At 44.1% G+C, this 26,242-nt stretch overlaps 1 protein-coding gene across 3 annotated transcripts in view; it reads right to left on the minus strand.

Annotated features, from left to right (window-relative positions):
* Positions 1–6,948: 6,948 nt before the first annotated feature.
* Nmnat3 (nicotinamide nucleotide adenylyltransferase 3) overlaps positions 6,949–26,242 on the minus strand; it is a 161,960-nt gene continuing 142,666 nt past the window's right edge. For all 3 annotated transcript variants that reach the window (XM_045136721.1, XM_004663610.2, XM_045136720.1), the window contains exons 3-5: positions 17,351–17,534; positions 13,751–13,830; positions 6,949–8,072 (exon numbers count right to left, since the gene is read on the minus strand). In XM_045136721.1, coding sequence (XP_044992656.1) covers positions 7,690–8,072; positions 13,751–13,830; positions 17,351–17,534 — 647 coding nt within the window. In that variant the 3' untranslated portion in view covers positions 6,949–7,689. The remainder of the gene's footprint in view (positions 8,073–13,750; positions 13,831–17,350; positions 17,535–26,242) is intronic.

The raw sequence follows: 26,242 nt of genomic DNA on the forward strand, positions 1-26,242 counted from the left end.
GCATAGTTGTCCCAGCCCCTTCCAAAGATTCCAAAGACCACATTCTTATATATTATTGTTATGCTGTGTCACAATCTCTTTTTCTTTCTTTGCTTGGGCATCTGGCTGACTTGGCCAACACACTGGCTCTGAGGACAGGTAGGCACAATGAGCTTTCAACAGAGAAAGGACAGGAACAGGGAAAAGGCTCAGGGGCACAGGGATTATGGATACTTTTGGTCAACTTTAGGCTTGGGTCAAGATGTTCAGTTGACCATTGAATAGTCCAATTTAAAGACCCTGCTCCTTCCTAGCAAGTCTGGTCCTTTGAGAAGATTCTGAGCTTCCATAAACCAGAGGAACAGAGAAGCCCTTTGTCAATTTTAATCTCCTATAAAAAGTAATAGTAACACGAAGTGTGAAGTCAGAGGAGGTGGTCCTGAGGACCAGCGTGGGGAAAGGAACTTTCTGGAAGATGTGGAATTTGAAAGGGTCCCAAAGAATAAGAGGTGGAGAGGGAGGAGCATTTGGATCAGAGGTGCCACACATCAAGGCTGGGAAGTGGCAAGCTCATTATTTATTATAGGATGGAGAAGCTGTTTTGGGGTGGGTTCATGGATAAACAACTGGACCAATGTCATGAATCCAAAGGGACGACAAGACCCAGAGGCTTAATGCCCACTAGGGAGTCAGGCTTGAGGAGTGGGGGGCTTTGGGTATTTCTGAAAGCCAGTGACAATAGCAGAGCAGATGTTGGGAGAACCTACTTTGATGATGCTCTTATCCCCTATGTTCTAGGGGGTCAGTACTGCCTACTGCCTCAGGACACACCTCTCTTTCTTTTCTCCTCTTCTCAGCTCCCAGAGAACACTTGCCTCAGAGTTCTGGAGCTTTCAAAAACTTAAATTTTTGGCCCCTCCATGTGGAGTGGGGTTCACAGTGCAGATGTGCTCAGGCCAGTGTCGTTTTCCCCAGGCTCTCCATAGTCATGACCCGCCATCGTGGAGTCCTCAGTCCTGGCATGGTTACGACTCAGATGTCCTGGTCCCTTCCTTGCACACTACCCTATCACTAGATAACTGGTGTTACCTCAAGATGGGGTTTTCCAAGATGTCTGGGAACAGCTTGAGGACCAGCCTTAACTTTCCTGACTCTCTTAGCAAAGGCCCTGCACGTGTCTGCTAGTCATGGCTCTCAGTGGAGGATACTGTGAGCCCAGTGACATTTATGAGAGCTAAGAGAATTTTCTGAAACCATGCCCATGACTGGCTCATTATTAGCAGATGCAGATGTCTGGGGTTGGCTTGCTGTTCCAGCGAGACAGTACTGTTCACCACAGCCACCATCACCATTCTCCACTTCTACTCCTCGTGGCAGGCTTTCCAAAGACTATGGTCTTGCTTCACTCATGCATGGAGGTGTGGAGCTGGGGGTATAAATCAATTTCCTTCTTTTCCTCCCTCTCTCCCCTCTCCCTCTTTCTCTTTACCTCTTAATTCTCTCCTTCTTTAAGTTACAAACACTAGAAACAGATTATTAAGAATACAACAATTAAGGAAATTTTCAGAAAGGCTTATCATGGACTTGCAGAATTTGGGAAAAAGAAGTGGGACTGAGTGTGACTCCACCCTAGGATGTGGCCACTAGGATAAGTAAACATATTATTTTCAGTTTGCTGTGATTTAAGTTCTAGCAGTGAGCTTCTGGGAATGCACTCCCAGCGGGCGATGGAAATTGCTGAACAGAGCTCAGCTGCTGTGGGAGAGGGGAAAGAGAACACCAGGCCTTGGCTATACAATCTGATTTCCCCTCATGAGGCACTTGGGGCAACAGGAGTCACTGAGCTGGTTCTGAACCAACCCCTCCCCCATGGGGTGCGTGGTCAGGCCAGGACGCAGCTGTGAAAGCAGGACACCAGGGTGAACGCCAGGCATGGAGGGGTGACACAGGGGCTGCAGTACAGCAGATGTTTTGCTTTGGCTTGGGAAGGAAACCTCCTCGAAACAGGGTTTTGGGTTGCCCAATGCCAGCTCCATGCAACGCCTCAGGAAGAATCTTGCTTGTCTGCAGAATCAGGCTGTAGGTGACTCTCAGTGGGCCAGCAGCTGTCACTTTATTCTGTCCTCCCTTATAGAAGCCAGATCTGTCACTCACGCACATGGTGGGCTAAGGAGGAGCTCTCCATAGCATCTGCAGGCCACCCTGGCTCAGGGACAAGGGTTGCAGAGGCAAGAACTGTGTAAAGAGCCATCCTTATCATGCCTCCGTTTCACCCTGCAATGTGTCTTAGCACCAATCTGCCTTTCTGGTCCACCGCCTCCAACAGGAGCAAGGACCACGTGCACAAGGTGCGAAATCCCTTTGTGTTTCATAGCATTTACCCAATGCCTCCTTTTTGCCAGTCCATCCTGAAACATCAGTGTCACAGAACTGTGGCCACTGCTATGTAGACCAGGGTAGACAAGTTCCAACAGGGCCTGTGAGTGTCTCTGTAGAGTTGAGGAATGGAAATAAATATGAAGTCAGAAGGGTACCTGGGAACAGGTGTAGATTGCTGGCTGATGAACAGTAGCTGAGCAGTCCTGTGCCCGTCTAGAGGAGCGGGAGAAAGGAAGACTAGAGACAAGCAAACCCCTGCCATTTTGAAAGAGGAGAGAGGGAAAAAGAGGAACAGAGAGAGAAGAAAGGAAAGGAAGGAGAAAGAAAAAATAAGGAAGAAGAGGGGAAAAATAACAAGAGAGAAGGACAAATATAAGAAGACAACAACTTTCATTTCTTCTGAAATTGGTATGTCTGTCTCATTTCTGGGGCCATTCTATTGCTGACATTCTTATTAGATTGGACACACCCACTTCCATTATTTCAGCTAGCTTGTGGAGTTTCCTTTTGAGAAAGAAAACCACCTTTGGCCAAGGTATCCAGCAAACACCAGGAGCAATGTTTACCCATCAGTTGCTAGGTCTCAGAGGCATATGAGTTCTTGAAATCCTTCACCACAGATCACCTATTGAAATAAAGAAGAGGGTTGCCCTTTGGTTGTTTGCAAAAGAACAAGACAATATGCAATCCTATGAGATTCTCCCTTCAAAAAAGAATTCAGCTTAGGGACTGTGATATTTAATTCTGATTGCCAACTCAAAGAGATTGGAATACTTAGGAGCCAAATCTCAGGGCATGCTTGTGAGGGCATCCCCAGAGAGGGTAAACTGAGGTAGTCAGATGCACACTAAGTATAGGTGGCACCATTCCATGGACTGGGGTCCTAGACTGAGTGAAAAGGAGAAAGTGAAGGACTGGAGAGATGGTTTAGTGGTTAAGGCTCTTACTTGCAAAGCCTAAGGACCTGGGTCACTACAATACAAGTCTAGAACATTTCTGTTGCCCCTATAAGTTTCCCTGTGTCCGATTGCAGTCAACCCACACACATTTTTAGAGACCCACGATGTGCTTTTTGCTTCTATAGTTTCTTCTCTAGAATTTCCTAAGTGAAATCATAGAACACGTTGTATACTAATTTTGGATTTTCCTACTTAGCATGTTTCTGAGGTTCATCCACATTCTACTTCTTTTCAAAGTTACTGAACAGTATTTGTTACTGTGGATCTTAAATGTCTGCAAAACGCTGATGTGCTGAAAGCTTTTTTCCCAAGCCCATGGCATTATTCAGAGGAGATGGAGGGTTTAGGAAGTGAGGCCAAGCGAGAGGAAGTTAGATCACTGCGGCTGCGCTCTGGGAAGGGATATTGGAACACCTGCCCCACCCCTCCTGTTCTTCCTCTTTGCGTACTCATGACTGAGAGGTGAACAGTGTGCTCTGCCACATTTTCACCATGATGCAGTGCTTTGCTACAGGCCCCCAAACAATAGGATGAAATGACCAAGGACTGAATATCTGAAAATGTGAGCTTCTGCCCAGTGATCCTGCCTGAGACCCAAAGTCCAGGGTTCCTTCATGGGCTGGGGATGTAGGTACCTTTTGCTACACAACCAAGTATGGCTATTAGAATTCCAACCTTGGCCAAGGAGTTCACCATAGAAGGCAGGTGTTGACCATACATAACACTGTCTGTATGAACACTCTAGAGTCGTGACAGAGCAGGCTTCAGTGGCCTACGAAGACAAAACAGCATTCTTAGTGAGAAATGCAGGCAGCATCCCAGAAGCTGAGTTCTCCTATGCTGGACAAGTACCAACCCCACCAACAGACCCACCCAAAGAGAACAGCAGTGTTAGCATGGTGGCGTCCCCGCCTGCTTTTAACTAGTCACATGTCAAGCCAAATCTCTTGATCGTTTTATTTATTTATTTATTTATTTGGGTTTTTTGAGGTAGGGTCTCACTCTAGCCCAGGCTGACCTGGAATTCACTATGTAGTCTCAGGGTGGCCTCGAACTCTCGGCGATCCTCCTACCTCTGCCTCCCAAGTGCTGGGATTAAAGGCGTGCGCCACCACGCCCGGCTTGATCGGTTTTTAATTGGGTTGTTTGTCTTACTAGCTTGTTAAGGTCTCTAAAAAATCTGCAGATAATTCATTTGCTACATAAGTGTTCTGCAAGTTTCCAGCTTGCCCATGGCTTATAGTTTGAGCAGGGAAGTAATATGAGCAGGTTCATACCCTGCACTCCCCTCTCATGGCAGGAGAAGGACTTCAACGTCCAGTGCTGGGGTGGAGAATCCCATCAGGAGGTGATTGCAGTGGTCAGGGTAAGAGCCGATGGAGGGTTGGAATGGCAAATGTAGGATGTATAGAAGGGTGCAACTGTGAAAAGGTAGGGCTCCCCGAACTTGATTCAACATACATTATTATTGTTTTTAATAGTAAAACTCCTATTTGTTTGTGGAATTTTAATGTTTGATAATTTGGAAATGTGAGACCCAAAGAATTTTAGGGTCTCAACTACTATGACTACTGCTACTGCCACTACTGTGCTGTCATGGGCAATCTTGTTTTAAAAATTTTATTTATTTATTTGAGAAAGTGAAAGAGGGAAGGAGGCAGACGGGGGGGGAGGGGGAAGCGAGCATGGGCCTGCCAGGGCCTGCAGCCACTGCAATTGAACTCCAGACGCATGTGCCCCCTTGTGCATCTGGTTTAAGTGGGTCCTGGGGAATCGAACCTGAGTCCTTTGGCTTTGCAGGCAAATGCCTTAACCACTAAGCAATCTCTCCAGACCATGAACAATCTTTTTTGAAGTAATTTTAACAACTCTTTTTAAGAATACTTTTTTTTTTTACTTGAGAGACAGAAAGACAGGGAGGGAGAGAATGGGCACACCAGGGCTTCTAGCCACTGCAAATGAACTCCAGATGCATGCGCCACTTTGTGCATCTGGCTTTACGTGGGTCCTGGGGAATCAGGCCTGGGCTCTTTGGTTTTGTCCACAAGTATCTTAAGTGCTAAGCCATCTCTCCAGCCCTAGTCTGACAATCCTATTCAGAGGCATGTGCCTAGGGATATAATTATAGATATATTGTATATTTATTATTCATACACATGTTTATCTATAATGTTAGGTTTTAACTTATGGAAATGACTTCATGACAAACAGAACAAAATCTATGCATGGAGACCTCAACTAAAGGAAGGGCAGCTACCCTGTTAGCACAGAAAGTGTGAGCACTCAGCTGAGGGAATTCATATTCATGTATTAACCCAATTATCAAACGTAGCTTGAAAATCCTGAGCACTATCATTTTAAAATGGGATTTCACATTGTTCCGTCCCAGGTGACACAGGCAGCATTATAAATGAAAAATTCTTTCCCCGGGGCAAGGATACAGCACTGTTCTCATTTAGGTAGTGAATCCTATCACGGGAAAACCTTTATTTAAGGCTGGAAATTCTATTTACCTAGGCGTCCAAACCACTGTTTTTCTGTTCTTGCAAAATAAACAAGATACCCTGGCAAACTAGATGCAGGGAAGACCTGGGGGAGCGGGGAGGAATGGGGAATCAGGTGCCCAGCAGTGAGGGCCCAGCCCCCGCCCCCTGCCACTAGGAATGGGGAGATGGGGAGCGCTGTGAATCGGGGAGGAAAAGAAAGCACAGGATGGAAATTAAGATGTGTATGTGTGTGTGTCTTTAAAAAAACAGGTTTTGTGATGTTTTATTCTAGAAAGAAACAATTGGGGTTTTCTCTGGTGGGAGATCCTAATACAGAGAAAGAGCAGGGAGCCAAAGGCATCTCCCCTAAATATGCTGGGTCTGTGTGGCATGGAAGGACATTGGTTCTTAGGTGCATGATGTACTGAAGAGCCCCTTACTAGGGGGATGACAATGAGTCTAGCTTGCCATGGTGCTCATTTTGTCCCCTTGCATCTCAGGGCCTTTGAACAATCTCTTCTTATTCTCAAAGGCTAGTTGCCGCCATACCTTAGGGCTCAGGTCCATTGGCATGTCTCCACCATCTGTAGGGCCATCAGGCAAATGCACTTCCTATAGTCTAAATCATGTACATTATCAAAGACCCCCTTTCCAACAAACAATGAGCATCAGGAACTTAGAATTAGATAAATGAGATGCCCATACTATTAGGGTGTTGAGAAGGGCCCAGGGAAGGGAGAGGCTGAAATTCAATTTCGTTAGCTTTATGGAGAGGCTGCCCCTCTGGCTGTTGGTGGATTAGTGTGTTTCCCTTTCGAGCCCTCCTCATCATTTGCAATCGCATGTTTAGTTGTGGCCACTGGAGTTTGTCTACTCTCCACTGGAGTCCCTGTTCGCCCTGTTCAAGGCCCACAAGTCTGGAGCCTTAGCCCCAGTACACATAGAAAACTGCTTGCAAAGTGCAGAGAAACCATTCCTTCCTACACTTCCCAACACCTGAATTCATGTCAGTAAGATTGGAACAGCAGCAAATTTCACGGGGTATCAAAAAAAAAAAAAAAAAAGCAACAGCTGGTACATCAGGCATGAATAATATAACAAAGGAAGAAAAGAGCGACTTTTCATTAGTGCTTTTTGATGTTGATTTATTATTTATCCCTTTGCCAATATTCAAACAGGCAGGCAGTCATAAAACATTCACAAAGATCTTCGGAAACCGACAAGCATCTGTTTTACCTCAGTTCCTTTTTAGAAACCGGGAAACCAGGAGCTCTGGTGTTTAGAGTACAGTAGTGCAAAAATACCTGCTATATCAAAAATATTGCTTGACGATTACAACATAGAAAGAGTTCAGTTAAAAATTTCACGACCGGCCAGTCGGCAGGCAGCAGTGTAAGGGAGGGTGTAAGGAAGTCCATAAAGTGCTGTTTCCAGATTCTTGCCTCCTCACATGGCATTATTTTGTTTGAACTGAGGCCAGTGACAAGGCTCTCTGTTCAGTAATTAGCATCCTGTCAGATCCTGCCAATCAAGACCAGCATGCTGCACCTGGCCCTGGTTAAAAAAATGCATGGACGCAATTGTGATCTGACCCGCGGGGACCTGCCACATTCAGAACAGCATTCAATGTGCATCCGGTAATTGCCGTTTACACAAAATAAGGAGGCCTCCTCATCAGTGGACCTGAGAGATTTGCCTAATCCTGGGCCTGCCACATCATTTAAATTGCTCCAATACATGTCTATCCTTGCTGTGGAGTGAGAAGGGCTCTCTTCCTGGAGCAGAGTCATCCATGGTAAAGTCACTATAGAAGTAAAACGAATGAGAACTGGAAACGCCCAAACCAAATCACACAAAACCCTTAGCCCACGCCCCAGGAGTCACTCTTAGCTTGTTTTTCCTTTGCTCCTTTGGGTGCCTTGGCCTTTGCAGGAACCGTCCTTGGTGTAGAGGCTGTGCTCCTTGATGTAGGCGATGACGGCGTCCGGGAGGAGGTACTTCACGCTCTGCCCTTGGCTCAAGGCCCTCCTGATGTAGGTGGCGCTGATCTCGTTCTGCACAGGCTCTCTGGCCAGGTGAATGTTGTGCTGGAAATGCCGGAGGATGGGCGAGTCCAAGATGTAGCCCTTTGGGTCGTGACCTGACCGACTCACGCACACCAAGCCGAACTTCTCTACGATTTCCTGGATGTGTGCATCTTCCCAGAGGTTGGGGGTCTGGAAGGTCTTCAGGACATCTGCCCCGCAGAGGAGTTTCAGCTCAGGTACAGCTGCAAAAACAAGGGCGGATCACAGTCAAGTTACAGAGGGGTCCCGCCAGGAAAGATCGTGTGAGATTCTGTCAGGAAATCTTACAAAACGCTCTTCTTGGATGTATGGAGAACTCTATGTCTCCATATTCATGATTTAAAGGGGGAAAAAGTTAAATAATCTGACATTATCTCAGGGTTGTAACTAATTCCTCTATTTCAGCCACTCATCCGTGGTTTAATATTGATTGGCAATCTACACAAAGAAAGACTTATTTCAGTGCATGGCTACAACAGAAGTCTATCAGTGATTGCTCTGGACCATGGCCAGAAGCCCATTTCACTTTCTGATGGAAGGTGAAGTGTGTTTGTGTATGTGTTCATATGTGTATGTTCGTATGTGTTCATGTGTGTGTGTGTGTTCATGTGTGCATATAAGCAAGCATGCCATGATACATGTGTGGAAAACAGAGGACAACTTTCAGGTCCGTCCTTACTTTTCCACTTTGTTTTGAAGCAGGGACTGTTGTTTTTGTGCACAGCTGAGAGTTTCTGGAAAATTCTTGGCTCCATCACAGCTTCCGGCTTTTATGTGAAGTCTGGAGGTTTTAACAGGGTCTCAGGCTTCTGTGGCAAGTGTTTTATCCACTGAGCCATCGCCCCAGCCTCAAAGGTGAGACTTTCAAAGCCTTAAGACCAACCATCTGTGGGCGTTGGACAAGCCCCCACCCTGACATCCAGTTCAGCACCAAGGGTACCAGTCTCTGACACTGGCACGTTCATATCAAATCTCATCACGAAGATGAACAGGCTCTTTGGATAGCTAAAAGGTCTCTAGACCCCAGCTGGTGCCCTTTTCATTTCAGTTTCCAAAATGGCCAAGTCTGACAACAGCTGGCAGTGTGGTAATCCTGCAGGTTTTATTTTACCAGCAAGCTGACTGTGGTAATGAAATAAGCCCTAACTTTTATGAGGTGCTCAGTTTGGCACTACTCCACGTGATCCTCAGAACAAATTTATGAGGTTGTGCCCATTTTTCAGAGGGAGAAACAGAGGCAGAGAGAGGCAAAGGAACAGTGGTCCTTAGGTAGAGAAGCTTGGAAGCAAACTCAGGCAGCCGGCCTGCAGGTGGGTCATCTGTAGCTGCTAGGTTCTGCCGCCCCCTGTTGGTGGGAATGTGCAGATGCCTCATGTCCTTCTTGAGTGGGCTAATCTGAAAAGGAAAACTAAGTATGGGCTAGAAGCACACTGCAGCTCCCCTGATCCTTCTGGTAGCTGATTTTATGGACCGCAATACCCTCCCTGTCCAGAGTGCCAGCAGGGGGCGCAGTGAAGAGGGGATTCAGGACTGCCACACACTGGAAGAATACTTGGTAACAGCTGGCTTGGGCTTCTGTATGGTGGACAGAGATGAGCTTACAAAGGAAGGAAGGTGACAAACTAGCATTGTTGCTTCTGTTGGGCTCATGCTGCTGTGGAGTAGAGCCAAGACCTCCTGTTCTCCAGGCTTCAATTCCTCCCATCCACAAGAAAACAAGTTCAGGAATTGCTCAAAGTAATAGGTGTAATTATGGAAATACACCTTTCAAACCCTCTAGACACATAACACTGGTCTAGTGAATTACCTTCAAACATTCCCTCACTGGTGTGTGTTTGGGTTCTTAGCAGCTAACACTGGAGCCTTCAGTTCAAATTCTGGTTCCCTTACCCGTGGTTCCTGTGGTCTCCACTTTGCAATGAGGAGGGTCGTTGTACTTACATCGAACGAGTTTATAATGAGTGTGCTTAGAACAGTGGTTGGCACAGTGTTACACGTTTTCACGATTTTCAGCCATTAACCAGTTCATTAACTCATCCATTTATCTACCAATCTACCCTTTGAAATATCCATCTGTCATGTAGCAATCATCTTTAATTCTATACCAACAGAATTACATTTACAAATTATTCAGTAACAGATGTCAGTAATTTGGTATGGACTTGTATTGTTCAACAACTGTGAGGTTTTACTCCAACTTCTTATTAATTGAGCCACTGTGGTAGCAAGAGATCAGCGTTTGGCCTTTCAAGCAACTGGGTGAGTTCTGTGTGGTCCTTGGGGGAGGTACACTGATGCACATTTGAAGCAGCGTTTTCTGGGGGCTGGGACACATCCTCTTTGTTCCCACAAATCAGAGGACAGAGGAGGTGATCCTCTTTGCTCCTTGTTAGCCTTGTGGGAAGAATTTTCATGTACCAACTTCTATATGAGGCGAAGCACTGCTGTTCATGAACAATGTGGTAGGGAATGTCACTCACTTTGAGCCTTGTCTAGAGGGGACAAGTGCCCACATGCTTCTGTTCTCTAAATCCAGAGCACATACACTGGCAAGGCTGGATGTGCCTGTGATCCTATGTTCTCTGCCACGCATGATCTACTCTCATGGCAGCATGTGCTGCACACCCCAACCCTGAGCCGCCTGGGGTCCAGGTCTCAGAGCCATTTATGCAGCTCTTTCAAATTCATTAATGTCAACGCTACAGAACTTTCAGACTGAGTGATGCTGTCCAAGTCCCAAAGTACTTAACTACAAGGATAAAGGCTGTCTTGTGTGACTTGTCTGACAATGAGGCAGTGACGTAAATGGTGGGTCTGAGGGTACCTGGGGCGGGGCCATCTGAGTAGCCATGGACTTTGAAAAGCAAATGGAGCCAAAATTTATACAGACTATGAGGAAAATGCCACTGGGGCCTTATACTCTAGGTGTGGGTGGCCTAAAGTTGATGACATAGAAAGGCATCATCTTGAGGCCAGTGAGCCCTGGGCATGAATTTTAGCACGGTGGTCTCCGCCCCCTCCCCGCCCTGGGAAGGTGACTGGCCTGTGAGCCTGCTTCTTCAGTTGTAAAGGGGATATGGGATCCAAGAGACAGGGAGAGCAAGGCCGCTTGCTGTGCATGAATCAGCCCCTGAGGAGGATACCCACCAGGGCAGGGCACCCCACACAACACTCAGAAGTGTGGGGCTTCAGTGTCTCCACAGGAGGATGTGGGATAAAACCAGGGCTGGAACTGACTGGCAGCAAGTGAACCAACCATTGTGAGATGGACACAGGCTGACTGCTTGCTGTCTTTAACGACAGAGAATCCTCTGGGCCACTCTCAGCCCTACCAACAAGTGCCAGCACCGTCCTCAGAGAACACAGATGGTCGGGATGTTGAAGGGCTTGAGGTGACAATCATCCCAATATCTCACCGAGGAAGCCCCAGATCATAATAAGCCACGTGACTGTCTGGGTCCAAGGACAACAGCAAGCACAGAAGTGATGGCAGCCTGAACTGCTGAGCTCAGCATGTAATCTGCCATCCTGGAGTGCACTAACACCCAATAAAAGACACACACACACACACACACACACACACACACACACACACACACGTGTGGACCTTAGAAATATGTCACCAGTAACATATGTACAATCTCATCAGAAGCAAAGCTTATGCTGAGAAAATCTTTCCTGCCTGTTTTAAACTGCTCTAGTATTTTGTTCTGATTACAAACATGAAGTATGTGTTCCCTATGGAACAGATGGAAAGGGTGGAAGTGTTTAAGACAGAAAACAACAGCAACAAGAATAATAATTCTGATTTCCACAACCATCACATTTAGGTGTATTTCCTTAGGCTTGTATATTGATTTAGATACACAAATAAATATGCAAGTATACTCATTTTTTTAATTTTTGGTCTTTCAAGGAAGGATCTGACTCTACTCCAGGCTGACATGAAATGAGTACATACAATAGTGTATCTGGATTTTCTCCACCACTCTTTCACAGCTGTTCCTCCTATCATTGAAAACTCTGATGCAGATTCTTCATTCTAAATTTAAAGTTTAATTTATTCACGTATCCTTTTATATTTAAAATTGGAGGTTACTTTTATTTTTGGCCACTGTAGAATTTACTGTGATATCGGGTCTAGTGGTGCTGGCCTATAATCCCAGCTCTTCGGAAGGCTGAGGCAGGGATGACAAGTTCAAAGGCCGGCTGGCATACACGGAGTTTGGGTCAGCTTGGACAACTTACGGCATCCTTGTCTTAACACTAGAAGTTTGAAAAGCAGGGGCCTAAGCCTGTAGCTCAGTGAGAGAGACATAGCTAAGAGAGAGAGGGGCTCTCAGCATGTGCTAGGCCCTAGGTTCAATACTCAGTATTTCAAACAACAAAAGTCCAAACCAGAAAACAAAACACAAAACATATAAACAAACCAAAACAAAATCCAAAACCCAAAACCTGATAAAATAAATATGTTTTTGTACAAATATTTATATCTTTCTTCTAATTTTTAATTATCTCAGCTAGATTTCTGGAAGGGTAAATGGTCAATAAAAAGGCCCAAGTAAGTTCCTTTCCTCTTTCCTCCTTTCCTTCCTTCCTTCCTCCCTCCTTCCTTCTTCCCTCCCTCCCTCCCTCCCTTTCTTCCTTTCTTTCTCCTTGTCTCCCTCTCTTCCTCTCACCCTTGTTCCTTTCCACCCTCACTCTCTGTCTCTTTATTTCAATTGAAAAGTTCACTTTTCATTCTATGTAAGCTTCTCTTTACACAGTTACTTTAGAAGGAAACAAGACAAGTAGGATTTAGGGTCTAAATACAATGAACACCACACAGTCAAGTGGAGTTGGGATCTGTAAGCAAACAAATGCAAAAGGGACGTTGTGGGCTCTGGCTGAGGGCAAGCCCACAGGGGCTCAGTGGCACAGGGTGGCTTCCCAGGAAGGTGGGCTCTGAGCACCTCCCAGGATAGGCAGGTTTTCAAGAAGGGAGCAAGAAGAGAGGGGCTTGAGGTGCAGCCAGGCAAAAGGGTGCAAGAGAGTCAATAAGCATCTGCAGAGGTGAAGGGGAGAGAGACGGGCTCTCAGCATGCCATCCCCCACTTCACTCTGGCTGCCCCTGCCTCTCTCCCTAGATGCCCCGGCTTGCAGTACCCCACACTGATGCTGCTTCCTGTCCTTGTGCCCCAGGCCACCCCTCTGCCCTGACATGCCTCCAACACTGTTGCTGTTAGAAACTGGCCTGCTGGGAATTTGCCAGTGGGGCTGGTGATTCCCCACTTACATCATATCTTATCCTTCCATACCACACTTTACTCCTGTGTATTTGCAGGGGAGGTTCATGCCTCTCTCTAACCCTGGGTCTAGTGGTGCTAGGGAGTTTTCTACTCTGAAATCCCAGGCAACAACCCTCCATGAAAACCCAGGTGGTGACAACAAGGTACAAAGCTTCTGTCTTACAGGAAAATAATGCAATTATAACCTCCAATTCCCTTACAACAAGGTTCCTCCTGTGGGAAACCACTGAGTGACTGACAGGAGTGTCAGTCTCCTTGTCAAAATTTTACTATTCTGAATTCAAAAGGCTAGGGTGTTTAAAGAATCCAATTCCATTCACCGTTTGTCCCTGTGTGGCCCTCACTATAATCCAAGTCATAAGCACATGCCACAGGATTGGGAAATTCTTTTGGGAAGCAAATCCCACACTGACACAGTTTATGGGGAGGGCCATGGGAGAGGTTGTATAATCAGAACTTTTGACCTTGGGAGTGTCTCCCCAACCAGGCAGCCTTCAAATGTCTTTCCGTGCTGAGGAGGGTATATAAGCATTGCAACCCCATCAGTCTCACCTGAATCTGATCCCCCCCATAGATAGGGTTTTGGCACCTACCTGCAGGGGCTGACGGTGCTGTCCTGGGGTCTTGATCTTCCATCTGGGGTAGAGAGCTGAGCAGTTCACTGCGATGATGCCTGCGGGGTAAACATACCAACTCAGGTGTGTCACACTCCAGTCCCCAGCGCAACCCAGGGCTCTCAGAACATCAGTCTCTACGTGCATCCACCCAGCTCAGTTAGACCATTCTACTATATCTACTGAAAGGCCACTATGAATGTATGGGAACTGGCTAGGCCAGCAGTTGGGGCAGAAAGTACATGACCCCTGGGGCATCAGGAAGAATTCTATTCAAAACATCACCACCTTCTGTGGAGTCCAGAGTGAAGTGGGGAAGCTAGCCTAATTCTATTCTGTTCATGCTTCTTCAGTATTTCTTTATTGAAAGCATGGGAATCAAAATCAAGCAGGGGTCAAAGACACATGCAATTAACAACAGATACATGCATGACAGTAATGCCTACTTTCAAGTTCTTGTGAGAGTCAAACTTTCTCACAGTACGTCCTGGGACAATATGGTCAACGACCAGCTCTGTGTAGACCAGTGTTTTAAAATGTAGTGGGATGATGACTAAGAGCTTGCACTTGGAGGGAGAGGCCTGGGTTGAATCCCAGCTCCTCACCACTGGCTGATACCCTGATGAATAACTGCAAGTTTTGGTGTGGATGGTTCCTCGTGGCCATCTGCGGAATGACAGGAGTGCCACATCTGGCGGATGGCCACAAAGACGAAGGGTGTTGATCCATGCAGTTACTGAGCCCCGCAGACATGTTCAGACCTACACTAATTTGGCATGATCAGATTTCAGCAAGCTCTCTTTTGCTGCGCCTTCGCTTTTCTCAGTAAACACAAGGAATCACGGCACACCACGCTTCTTTGTCGTGTGACTGTGATCAGCTTAGCATCTCAGCCTCATCTGCAACCCGAGGACAATGTGGACCATGTTGGTAATGGGTTCATGAGGTGATGATGGACGCTGGACCACATGCATTGTGACTGACATCTCCTTCCCCACAGCTTGAAGGAAACGTAAGTTATGGTTGTAGCTCGGTGATGACAGGCCCACCAGAAGCCCATGTGATGAAGAGCAGGTCCCCAGCTAGCGGTTCCAGTCATTGAGAGATGACTGGATCATGAGGGTGCTGATATAGTCAATGGATTAATCCACTGATGGCTTCTTGATTTGATGGAAGCAGGGTCTAGTTGGGGGGAAGTAGGTCACTGGGGGTGTGCTCTTGGGGGAGGGGATATATCTTATCCTAAACTCCTCAGTCTCTCTGTTTCCTGCCTGATATAAGTAACTTTGCTCTGTCACGTCTTTCTACCATGATGTTCGGTCACCACAGCCCAGAAACAACAGAGCCAGCCAATCATGGGCTGAAGTGCTTGAAATGGTAGATCAAAATAAACGTTTCCTTTTAAATTGTTTCTCTCAGATATTTATCAGGAAAAAAACCACCACAGTAGTCAAATGCTCAAGAGTGAGGGCAGTTGGCCTGGACTTTGTAGCGTTAGCATAAAAACACACAACCTAATTAGGGTAAAAACAACTCTTAAGGGGCAACACTGTGACATTCTATCACAATGACATTTGTTACTGTGCCGAAATCTACTGTTGACTCCATCAGGAGGGTACTAAATGCACCAAACAATGGGGTGAATTTCTACCATGGATCTGAAAACACTTGACTTGACAATTTCAGCCAGATTTTCAACCTTTAAAAAACCTTAATCAGCTATCTGTGGAAACTGTGTCAACTGTTATCAGTGATTATTGGCCATGACAGCACAACATAAATCAACTAGGGCTTTTAAAAAGATGCTATGCTTGGAGTGCATCCCCGCAGACTGCAAGCTTGATGTTGGAAGAATGTGTTAAAAAAGTTTCCCAAGTGATTCCTGCAGCCAGGCTTCCCCCACAGCCTGAGTGGCTCTGGGCACTGAGGGTGAGCCCAGTTCTCAGGCGCAGTGACCAAGGAAGTGGGGCATAGCACCAGACACACTTCAGAATCGCCAGGGAGCTCTTGAGATCTGGATGCCCACCTCAGACCAGTAAGATCGTAGTGGGTGAGACTCCAGCCTCTGCACTTTACATCTCCCATAGTGGTGCCAATGTGCAGCCAAGCTAAAGGACAAAGGGAAAAAGTGTAAAACAGAACAGAACCAAAAAATGAGAAAAAAAATGTGTTTGGGAATATCTCTGCTTACAATTGCATTTTTGCAGCCAGACTAACATTAAATTACTATGTCAACACCTATTTAAGTCTGAGTGGCTTTGAGGGCAAATCACAGGTCAGCGTTAGGGACGCAGGGAGGATAGCTGACGTTGTTTGGTATCTAATTTGCTTGCATCATCTTATTTAGTCCACGCGGTATTCTCTGAAGTATTCTCATTTTGTTTGGTGAGGATTTAAAGCTCAGAGAGGCAAATCTCTTATATGAAGTTATCCAGCTAGTAAATTTGGCTCCAAAGTCTGTCCTAGGCAAGCCCGCCTCTTACAAGGGGAGAATGCCTTTGATTCTGGCTATTTATTAAAAGTAAATGATTGTTGGATGATATATTATCTTGCCATCATTCCACTTGATTAGCTTAGATAAGCAGAGATGAGGATGGCTTGTTTGAAAAGGACAATCTAGGTGTACTTTTATTCCTCATGCAATTTTCAATGTCTGAGATTTGGCTTATACTAATGGATATTTAAATAGAAGGGAACACAATTATTTCATATTTGTTCTTTCTGCTTGGCAACAGGTTATGAGGCAGTACTGCAGCTGCTGAGTGCTCACACTGGTTCTTTTCTTAGTGGAAGGTAAGTGACAAGAACTAGGATATGGCATTGACATGTTTACCCACCCACCTAACCATGACTTCCAGCAGCACTGGCTGTCCGCAATGAAGCAGACCCACTTCACACTCCCCTCCAACAGCCAGGACTGCTGAGACTTCTTGCTTCTCTACAAGTCGGGGAGCCACTGTCGTAATGTATAGGGCTGGCCCTGGGCTTTTAAACAGCTACCTTGTTTATGCTGAACACTAACAGAAATACAATAGATAAAAATAATGTAGAACTACTACTTCTAGATTTGTGGTCTTCTTCTCCCCTAGTTTACATGAAAGGCTACATTTAGCAAACCCGGGGTTTCTGCAAGTAGAAAGGTGGATTATGTATTGATTTAGTTTCCAACCTTGTCAATGACTAAACTAAAGATTCTAGGTCCTGAATGCAATTAGGTGGTATTTAAGTATGGGGGAGTTATTCACATTTAAAAAAATCCTGATTTTATTATCTTCATTTTGCAAGTGAGCAATGGGTCTCAGAGTGGTTCAGTCAACTGCTCAGAGCCACACACGTGCTCAGTGATGGCAGTGGACCTCCTGCTGCTGGAGTCCTCTGAAACAAGACTGTCCCAAAGGACGGCAGTTGGGATTTATGTTTGTCTAGGAACATGTCTGCAAGAGTAAACCTGCTGGTATTTCTCATAGCAGAGACAGTACTTGGGTCTTAGCTGGGAAAATGTGGATGGAGCCTAGCTCAGCAATCTGTCCCTTCCTTTGACCTGAAGATGTCATCGCAGAAGAGCAGGCCCACCATTACCTCAGCACCTTCACTGTTTCGATCCACTGTGCCTGCTCACTCTCCCAAGGATCCACCCGGATCCAGTCAGATGTCTGCAGGGCCAGCCGGACCATGGCTACTCGGTGATGGGAAGCCACCAGGTCTTTCTTCCCATATTTGTCATTGACGGGTGAGATGATGCCCTGGACCACTTGGTACATTCCTAGGCAAGGAGAGTGGTGATGCTATACATATGGATAGACATTTGCCCCTGGTACCCAAATTCAGTTAGGGCTTAACACTTCTACCTCATCCTGAGTAGGAGCAGACCCTCACATTTCTCCTGGTGGGCCATGAGCCTGCAAGGGCAAAGGCACTACTTCAGTGACCACATGCCTCCCCTCTAGAGTCTTCTGCAACCCCGAACAGCACTTCTTCTGAGAGGAAGGTGAGAGGGTGGAGCTCAGGCCACAGTCCATAAGGCAGTGAGGATATGTTTGAAAGCATCGTGGCATCGTCTTGTATAGGATGGTGTGTGTACACAGGTCTGGGGTTTGGCAAGATGGGTGGTGGGGTGTGCGCTGACTGTGGGAAGGACTCGGAGGGATGTTTAAGTGACGGCAATGGAGGCCTACCGTGGAACAGATGTGGGCTGAGTTGTTGAGCAATGGACATTGCCCAGTGGATCTTGTCAGCCTACATGGGATTTATCTGATGAGAGACAGCTAAGCCCCTGAAACCAGGGCCACCACTACTGTACCAAGCTTAAGGACCCTGACAATTCTCCTTTAACAGACATTCCCTACTACTTCTGTCATACATGAATATTTAATTTTATCAAATGTTTTTCCTGCCACTCTTGAAATCACTGTGATTTTTCTCTTTTGATCACTTAATATAGTGAATTTTGTTAATTTTGTAATCTTAAACCAAACTGTATTCCTGATGTAAACCCAGTGATGTAAAGTTATTTGATCTTTTTTATTTTTTGTATACTGATGGATTCATGTTTTTAGTCCTTTTATGGGAAGAGGCAGGTCCCCAATTCTCCTAACCAGGTTTCTGTATCATGGTTACACCAGCTAAATGAAATGTATGTGGAGACCCTTCCACTATACTTATAAAATGCATGTGGCACTGAGCATGGTGGCACACACCTTCAATCCTAGCACTTGGAAGGCAAAGGTAGTAGGATGCCATGAGTTTGAGGCTACTCTGAGACTACCTAGTGAATTCCAGGTCAACCTGGGCCAGAGTGAGATCCAACCTTGAAAAAACAAACAAACAAAAAATCCTTTGTGGAGTTCCCTTCACTATACTTTAAATGGGCTGTGTAGAGCAATGCACAAAGCACTCTTACATGGTTGGTAGAATTCACTAGTGAAGTCTTAGTGTGTTGGGGACCACACCCAGGGACACACTTGCTAAGTAAGCACTTTGCCACTAAACTTCACTCCAATGAAGTCTTATAAGGCTGGAGTATGATTTGTGTGAAAAATTTTCAAACAATATTCTTACTTATTTATTTGACAGAGAGAGAGACAGAGAGAGAGAAAGGGAGGGAAAAAAAGTGTGTATGGGCACACCAGGGCCTCTTGCTGCTGAAACAAACCCCAGATGCATGAGAGAGAGACAGAGAGAGAGAAAGGGAGGGAAAAAAAGTGTGTATGGGCACACCAGGGCCTCTTGCTGCTGAAACAAACCCCAGATGCATGCACCACTTTGTGCATCTGGTTTTACATGGGTACTGGGGAATCAAACCCAGGCCATAAGGTTATGTAAACAATTGCCTTAACCACTGAGCCATCTCTCCAGTCCTTGTGCAAAAGTTTGTAACCACTGGCTTAATTTATTTAATGGCTATAATAACATTCAGATTTTATTTTCATCTCTTCATTATAATGTGGGTTTTTTTTTGGCAAATTACGAATTTAGCCCATTATATTTAAGTTTCTAAATTACTGGCATAAGGTTTGTCACAATGTTCTCTTATCTGCTTAGTGTCTGTACCGTCTGTAGTGACGGCCTTTCTCATTCCTAATTCCGGCCTTCCTTCTTTTTCCTTATACAGTATGCAAGAAGTTTGCTATTTTAGTAGTCTTTTCAAAGATCCAACTTCTGGCTTATCGATTTTTCTCTAATAAATCTTTTTTCCTGCTTTACCAATATCTGTTCTTATTTTTATTAATTCTGCATTCCTACTCTCTTGGTGTTATTCTGCTGTGATTTCTCTAACTGCTTCTGGTGTTTGCTCAGCTAAATAATTTACAGTTTATTTCCTACAATACACAGTTTAAGTTATAAAATTTTCCTCTGAACATCTTTCCTTGCACCCTACATGTTTTAATGTTGTGTATTCGTGATCACTGAGTTCAAAATATTTTCTCATCACCATTATGATGTCTGTTTTGATCCATGAGCTATTTAGAAATATTTTTATTCATTACTAGATGTAATGTGATTGGGGGGTTATGTTTTTGGTAGTGATTTCTAGCTTAGATGCACTGTAGTCAGAGAACACACTTTAAATTGATTCAATCATTAGAAATGTGTTACTTCTTGCTCTGTGTGTTGGGGAATGGTCAGTTTCAATGAATGCTCCATATGAGCTTAGAAGAATGTATGTTCTTTGGCTGTTCCGTGTAATGTCCAATCAGTCAAGACTACTGATTGTGGGCTGGGAGATGGCTCAGGGGCTAAAGTCGCTTGTTTCCATAAGTCTGTCAGCCAGAGTTCAGATCCCCGGCACCCATGTTAAGCTGGATGCAAAGTGGCACATATGTGTCTATAATCCCAACATGCCTACAGCAATGGGGGCAGTAGCAGAGGGAAAAGAGTCGTCAGAATCCTGGGCTTGTGGGTCAGCTACTGTGGCTTTCTCAATGGCAAATAAGAAGAGAGAAGGTGTCTCAAAACAATGTGGGAGGAAAGGACCAACACCCCAAGGTTGTCTTCTTATCCACATGCACTGTGGTATATACATGCCCATACACACACACATACACACACAAAATAAAAAATTTTAAATACTGTTGGGCTGGAGAGATGGCTAGCAGTTAAGGCACTTGCCTGAAAGCCAAAGAACCCAGGTTTGATCCCCCAGAACTCACGTAAGCCAGATAAACGGGGTGGCACATACATCTGGATTTCTTTACAGTGGCTGGAGGCCCTGACGTGCGATTCTCTTTATCTCTCTCTGTCTCAAATAGTTAAATGAAAATATTTTATACTGAGATATGTTCCTTCTATTCCCAGTCTCTGTAGGACTTTTATCATGAAAGGATGTTGGATCTTGTCAAATTCTTTCTTTGCATCTAATTTAGAGATGATCATATGATTTTTATCCTTCAGTCCATTTACATAATGTATTACATTTATCGATTTGTGTATGTTGAACCATCCCTGCATCCCTGGGATAAAGCCTACTTGGTTTGGGTCAGTGATCTCTCTGATATATTCTTGTATTCTGTTTGCCAATATTTTGTTGAGAATTTTTGCATCTATGTTCACAAGCGAGATTGGTCTGTAATTTTCTTTTTTTGTTCTATCTTTGCCTGGTTTTGGTATCAGGGTGACGCTAGCTTCATAGAAGGAGTTTGGTAGATTCCTTCTTTTTCTATTTTATGGAAAAGCTTAAGAAGCAATGGTGTTAGTAGTTCTTCCCTGAAGGTCTGGTACAATTCAGCAGTGAATCCATCTGGATTTGGACTTTCTTAGTTGGGAGATTTTTGATAACTGCTTGGACCTCCATACCTGTTATAGGTCTATTTAAGTGATTAATCTTACCTTGATTTAATTTAGGTAGGTCAAGGAAATCATCCATTTCTTTCAGATTTTCAAACTTAGTGGAGTATATGTTTTTATAGTATGTCCCTGTGATTTTTTTGAATTTCTCTGGTATCTGTTGTGATGTTGCCTTTTTCATCTCTAATTTTATTATTTTGTGTCTCTTCTTTCTTTTGGTCAGATTTGCTAAGGATTTATCAATCTTGTTTATCCATTCAAAGAACCAACTCTTTGTTTCAATGAGTCTTTAGATTTTTTTGGGGGGGAGGATTTCTATTTCATTAAATTCTGCCCTAATCTTTATTATTTCTTCCCATCTACTGATTTTCAGTTTGCCTTGCTCTTCTTTGTCCAAGGCTTTAAGGTGAAGCATTAGGTAGTTTACTTGAGACCTTCCTAATTCCTTAATATAGGCACTTAAAGCTATAAATTTCCCTCTTAGGACTGCCTTCATTATGTGCCAAAGGATTTGGTGTGTTGTGCTCTCATTATCATTTGACTCTATGAAGTTTTTGATTTCCTTCTTTTCTTTGTTTTTTGTTTTATTTATTTATTTGAGAGTGACAGAGAGAGAAAGAGGAAGGGAGGGAGGGAATGAGAGAGAGAGAGGGAGGGAGGGAGAGTATGGGCATGCCAGGGCATCCAGCCACTGCAAACAAACTCCAGATGCATGTGCCCCCTTGTGCATCTGGCTAACATGGGTCCTGGGGAATTGAGCCTTGAACTGGGTCCTTAGGCTTCACAGGCAAGCACTTAACCTCTAAGCTGTCAATCTAGTCCTTGATTTCCTTCTTGATTTCTTCACTGACTCATTCATCATTTAGTAGTGTATTGTTTAATTTCCATGTTTTTGTATATGCTCTATAGCTTTTCTATTATTTTTGTAGTTTGATTCCATGTGGTCAGATAGAATGAAAGGACTTATTTCAATTTTCCTGTATTTGTTAAGATTTGCTTTGTGTCCTAATATATGGTCTATTTTAGGGAAGAAAAGAATATATATTCTGCAGCATTTGGATGAAACGTCCTGTATATATCTGTTAGGTCCATTTGTTCTTTGACTTCATTTAATCCAGATGCCTGTTTATTTTTTGCTTGGATGACCTGTCAAATGATGAGATTGGGTTGTTGAAGTCACCCACTACCAGTGTGTTTGGTGTTATCTGTGTCCTTAGTTCTAACAGTGTTTATTTGATGACATTGGGAGCCCCCATATTAGGTGCATATATGTTTAGGATCGTAATGTCCTCCTGTGTGCCTTTAATCAATATAAAGTGACCTTCCTTATCTTTCCTAACTATTGTTGGATGGAAGTCTACCTTGTCAGATATTAGGATAGCAACCCCTGCTTGTTTCCTAGGCCCGTTTTCTAGAAACACCGTTTCCCAGCCTTTCACCCTAAGATAGTGTTCATCCTTTGTAGAAAGGTGAGGTTCTTGGAGGCAACAAACTGAGGGATCCTGATTTTTCTCTTTTTAAAAAAAATAATTTATTGATTGATTTATTTATTTGAGAGCAATGGACAGAGGGAGAAAAGGCAGAGAGAGCGAGAGAGAAAGAGAGAGAGAATGGGCATTCCAGGGCCTCCAGCCACTGTAAACAAACTCCAGATGCGTGCGCCCCCTTGTGCATCTGGCTAAAGTGGGTCCTGGGGAATTGAGCCTTGAACCGGGGTCCTTAGGCTTCACAGGCAAGCGCTTAACCGCTAACCCATCTCTCCAGTCCAGGATCCTGCTTTTTAACCCAGTCTGCAAACCTATGTTTTTTTGTTGGGGCATTGAGGCCATTGAATTAAGATATATTATTGAAAGGTGTGTATTTTTTTTTTTTTGCCATTTTTTGCTAGTTCTTTCAGTTTTACCTTTGACCTCTTGTATTAACTAGTATTTGAGTATGGCTTGCTTTTTTTCCAGGTTCCTTATATGTATGCTTTTCTTTTTTCTCAGCGTGGAGGATTCTTTCAAGTATTTTCTGTAGAGCTGGTTTTGTCTTCAAATATTCCTTTAGCCTGCTTTTGTTATGGAATGTTCTTATTTTTCCATCTATTTGAATGGATAAAGTAACCTTGGTTGACAGTTGTTATTTTCCAGAACTTGGAATACATCACTCCAAGCCCTTCTGGCTTTTAAAGTTTGTGTTGAGTAATCTGCTGTGATCCTGATGGGCTTGCCTTTGTAGGTAACTTGATTTTTCTCTTTAACTGCGTTCAATATTTTTTCTTTGGTTTGTATGTTTAGTAGTTTAATTATAATATGGCAAGGAGAGGTTCTTTCCTGGTTTTGTCTGTTTGGTGTTCTAAAGGATTCCTGTATCTGCACTGGCACCTCCTTCCCAATTTGGGGGAAGTTTTTGTCTATGATTTTGTTGAAAATGCCTACCTACTATGCCTTTGGAGTGAAATTCTTCTCCTTCTACTACACTCTGAATTCTTTTTTTTTTTAATATTTTTTTTAAATTTTTTTATTTCTTTATTTGAGAGTGACAGACACAGAGAGAAAGACAGATAGAGGGAGAGAGAGAGAATGGGCGTGCCAGGGCTTCCAGCCTCTGCAAACGAACTCCAGACACGTGTGCCCCCTTGTGCATCTGGATAACGTGGGACCTGGGGAACCAAGCCTCGAACCAGGGTCCTTAGGCTTCACAGGCAAGCGCTTAACCGCTAAGCCATCTCTCCAGCCCTACACTCTGAATTCTTCTGTTTGATCTTTTCATAGAGTCCTGAATTTCTTGAAATTCCCATTTATACTTTCCTATTTGTTTGTCTTTCTCTTTGTTGGACTGTTAGATCTGCCACCTGGTCTTGTACTTTAGATAGTCTGTCCTCTCCTTCATCCATTCTATGGGTGAGATTTTCTACAGAGTTTTTTATTTCATTAACTGTGTTCTTCATTGCTAGTAATTCTGATTGGGTTTTCTTTATTATTTTTATTTCCTTATTTATGTCTAGTATTGACCTCTTTATTTCATTAAATTGGTGTCCTGTGTCTTCTTTGATTCCTTTGATTTCCTCTTTGACTTCTTTGAGTATATTTATAATTATTCATTTGAAATCTTTCTCAGGCATTTCCTCTAACTCATTCTCACTGGAGGTCATTTTTGATGCATTAATACTTTTTGGTGGATTTATATTGTCTTGATTTTTGGTATTTCTTGTGTTATAATGCATATATTTTTGCATCTTAGATTAATTTAGTGCTTGGATTTTCTAGTTAGGTGCAGTATTATTCATCTATCAATCAATCTGATGCTATATATCTTCAGGGTAGGAGCTTAATGTGCTAGGTGTGGCTCTCAAGACTCTGAGAGTATCTACAAAAGGGACAGTAGGTGTTAGGTTTGCCTGCTATGAGAGTATTCAAATAGGCTGAGTGGAACAAAAATCAGGCAGATTTTAAAATTTAACTAAACAATATACACTTTCAATGCAAAACAGCACAGAGTATTTATCCAAGAGTAGATATTATGACAACTAGATCCTATAACAATATCACTGTCCCTTAGGGTGTGTGGTGCCCCATACCTTTAATCCTGTCAACAAGGAGGTTAAGACTTCTGGACTGTTGAGGGTTCTAAGTCAGCTTGTGACCAAATGAGACCCTTCCATAATGTACAACAAAAGAGGAAGCAAAGCCACTATAAATCAAGAAGCAACAAATAACAAGCCCAAAATATAGCTTATTTAAGAATGGCAAATCTGACCATCCATCAGATTTAACATATAATTTATCCTGATATGGAAGGTGCAATTAGCACTTCAGGCCTATATACCAGGCTTATTTGGTGGGTACTGACCTGGTGTAATCCCAGTTACCTTTTGGGATGATTTTGGTCTCAGTTATGCCACACACCTGCTTGGATCCCTCTTTGGTGCGCTGTGGGTTCAAGTAGGCTGGCTGGATTGCTGCTCTGGTTGCTGTGATCTCCCTTCCCCTGGTCTCTGGTGCTTACGTGGAGGAGGGGAGGCTGTGGATGGTGGCTCTAGTTCTACCTCTGGTCCACTTGACCCTTTACCTCATGACCTGCTCCTCCGTTGTTCACTGCCATTCTCTCTTCACGTTTCTTGAATTTGCGAAGAGCTCTGGTGTGAGTGAAAAATCCCCTCACTTGGCTTTTTTTCTGTGGCTCAAGCCAAGCCTGGCAACTGCGGCCCCTCGCTGCTTCTCCCTGACTATGTGGGCTCTGGATCTCTCCTACTTCTCTGCTTCCTTTGGTAATTTCTTATACATCTCACTTTTTATGCTGGGCTCCTTCCCGCTCAGGTAGTGCCGAGGGAAGAACCAGGCCTGCTGGTTCTTCCCTAGGGCCTGAGGGAGGATGGTGAGTGGTGGATGACACAGAAACCTCTCCTGGCCACTGGAGAAAAACCACACTGAATCGGGAGTCTTTTAGAAACAGGAACTCACTTTATTGTTAGAGGCGCGTGTTTATATATAATGTTGAGAATGAAGGTGGAGACTTTAGGGTGGGGTGAGATGTAAGGGACAATAGCATACCGAGACCTCTGAGATGACTGGTTCTAAGGGCGCATGATCCGCGGACTCTAACTTCCTGTGCAGAAGTAGCAGGCCAGAGGCCATTTGGCCGCCTGCTGAGTCATAGCTGGGCAGAGGCAGTTAGGCTCAGGAAGTTCCACTAGGCCTCACGTCCGGGCCTCTCAAGGCCCAACAAATGTATTTTGCTGTTTTTTTTTTTTTTTTTTTTTGGCTGTTTCTCCCCTAGGCTGCTTTGGTGTAGCTCCTATGCTGCCATCTTCACTGGAAGTCTAAATGAAAATATTTTTAAAACTACTGTTGTTTTGTTTACACTTATGTTCTTACTGATTTTTTTTTTTGTCTGCTGGTTATGTTAATCACAAGAAGCTAGAAAACCGCCCACTATGATTATAGATAGATTTTTTTCTCTTCTTTCTATTTTTGCTTGGTATATTTTACAAATATGTGATTAAGTGTGTGTGTGTGTGTGTGTGTATATATACATACATACATACATACATACATATATATATACACACACACACACACACACACACACACACACATATTCATAATACATGGGAGTCTGTGAAATGGACTATTTCTAATAAATTTGTGTTTAAAAGTCTAATCTATCTGACAATACAGCTTCACCAGTTTCTGTTTGGTTAGT

Source organism: Jaculus jaculus, chromosome 17 (assembly GCF_020740685.1).
Source record: "Jaculus jaculus isolate mJacJac1 chromosome 17, mJacJac1.mat.Y.cur, whole genome shotgun sequence".
Taxonomy (NCBI): Eukaryota; Metazoa; Chordata; class Mammalia; order Rodentia; family Dipodidae; genus Jaculus; species Jaculus jaculus.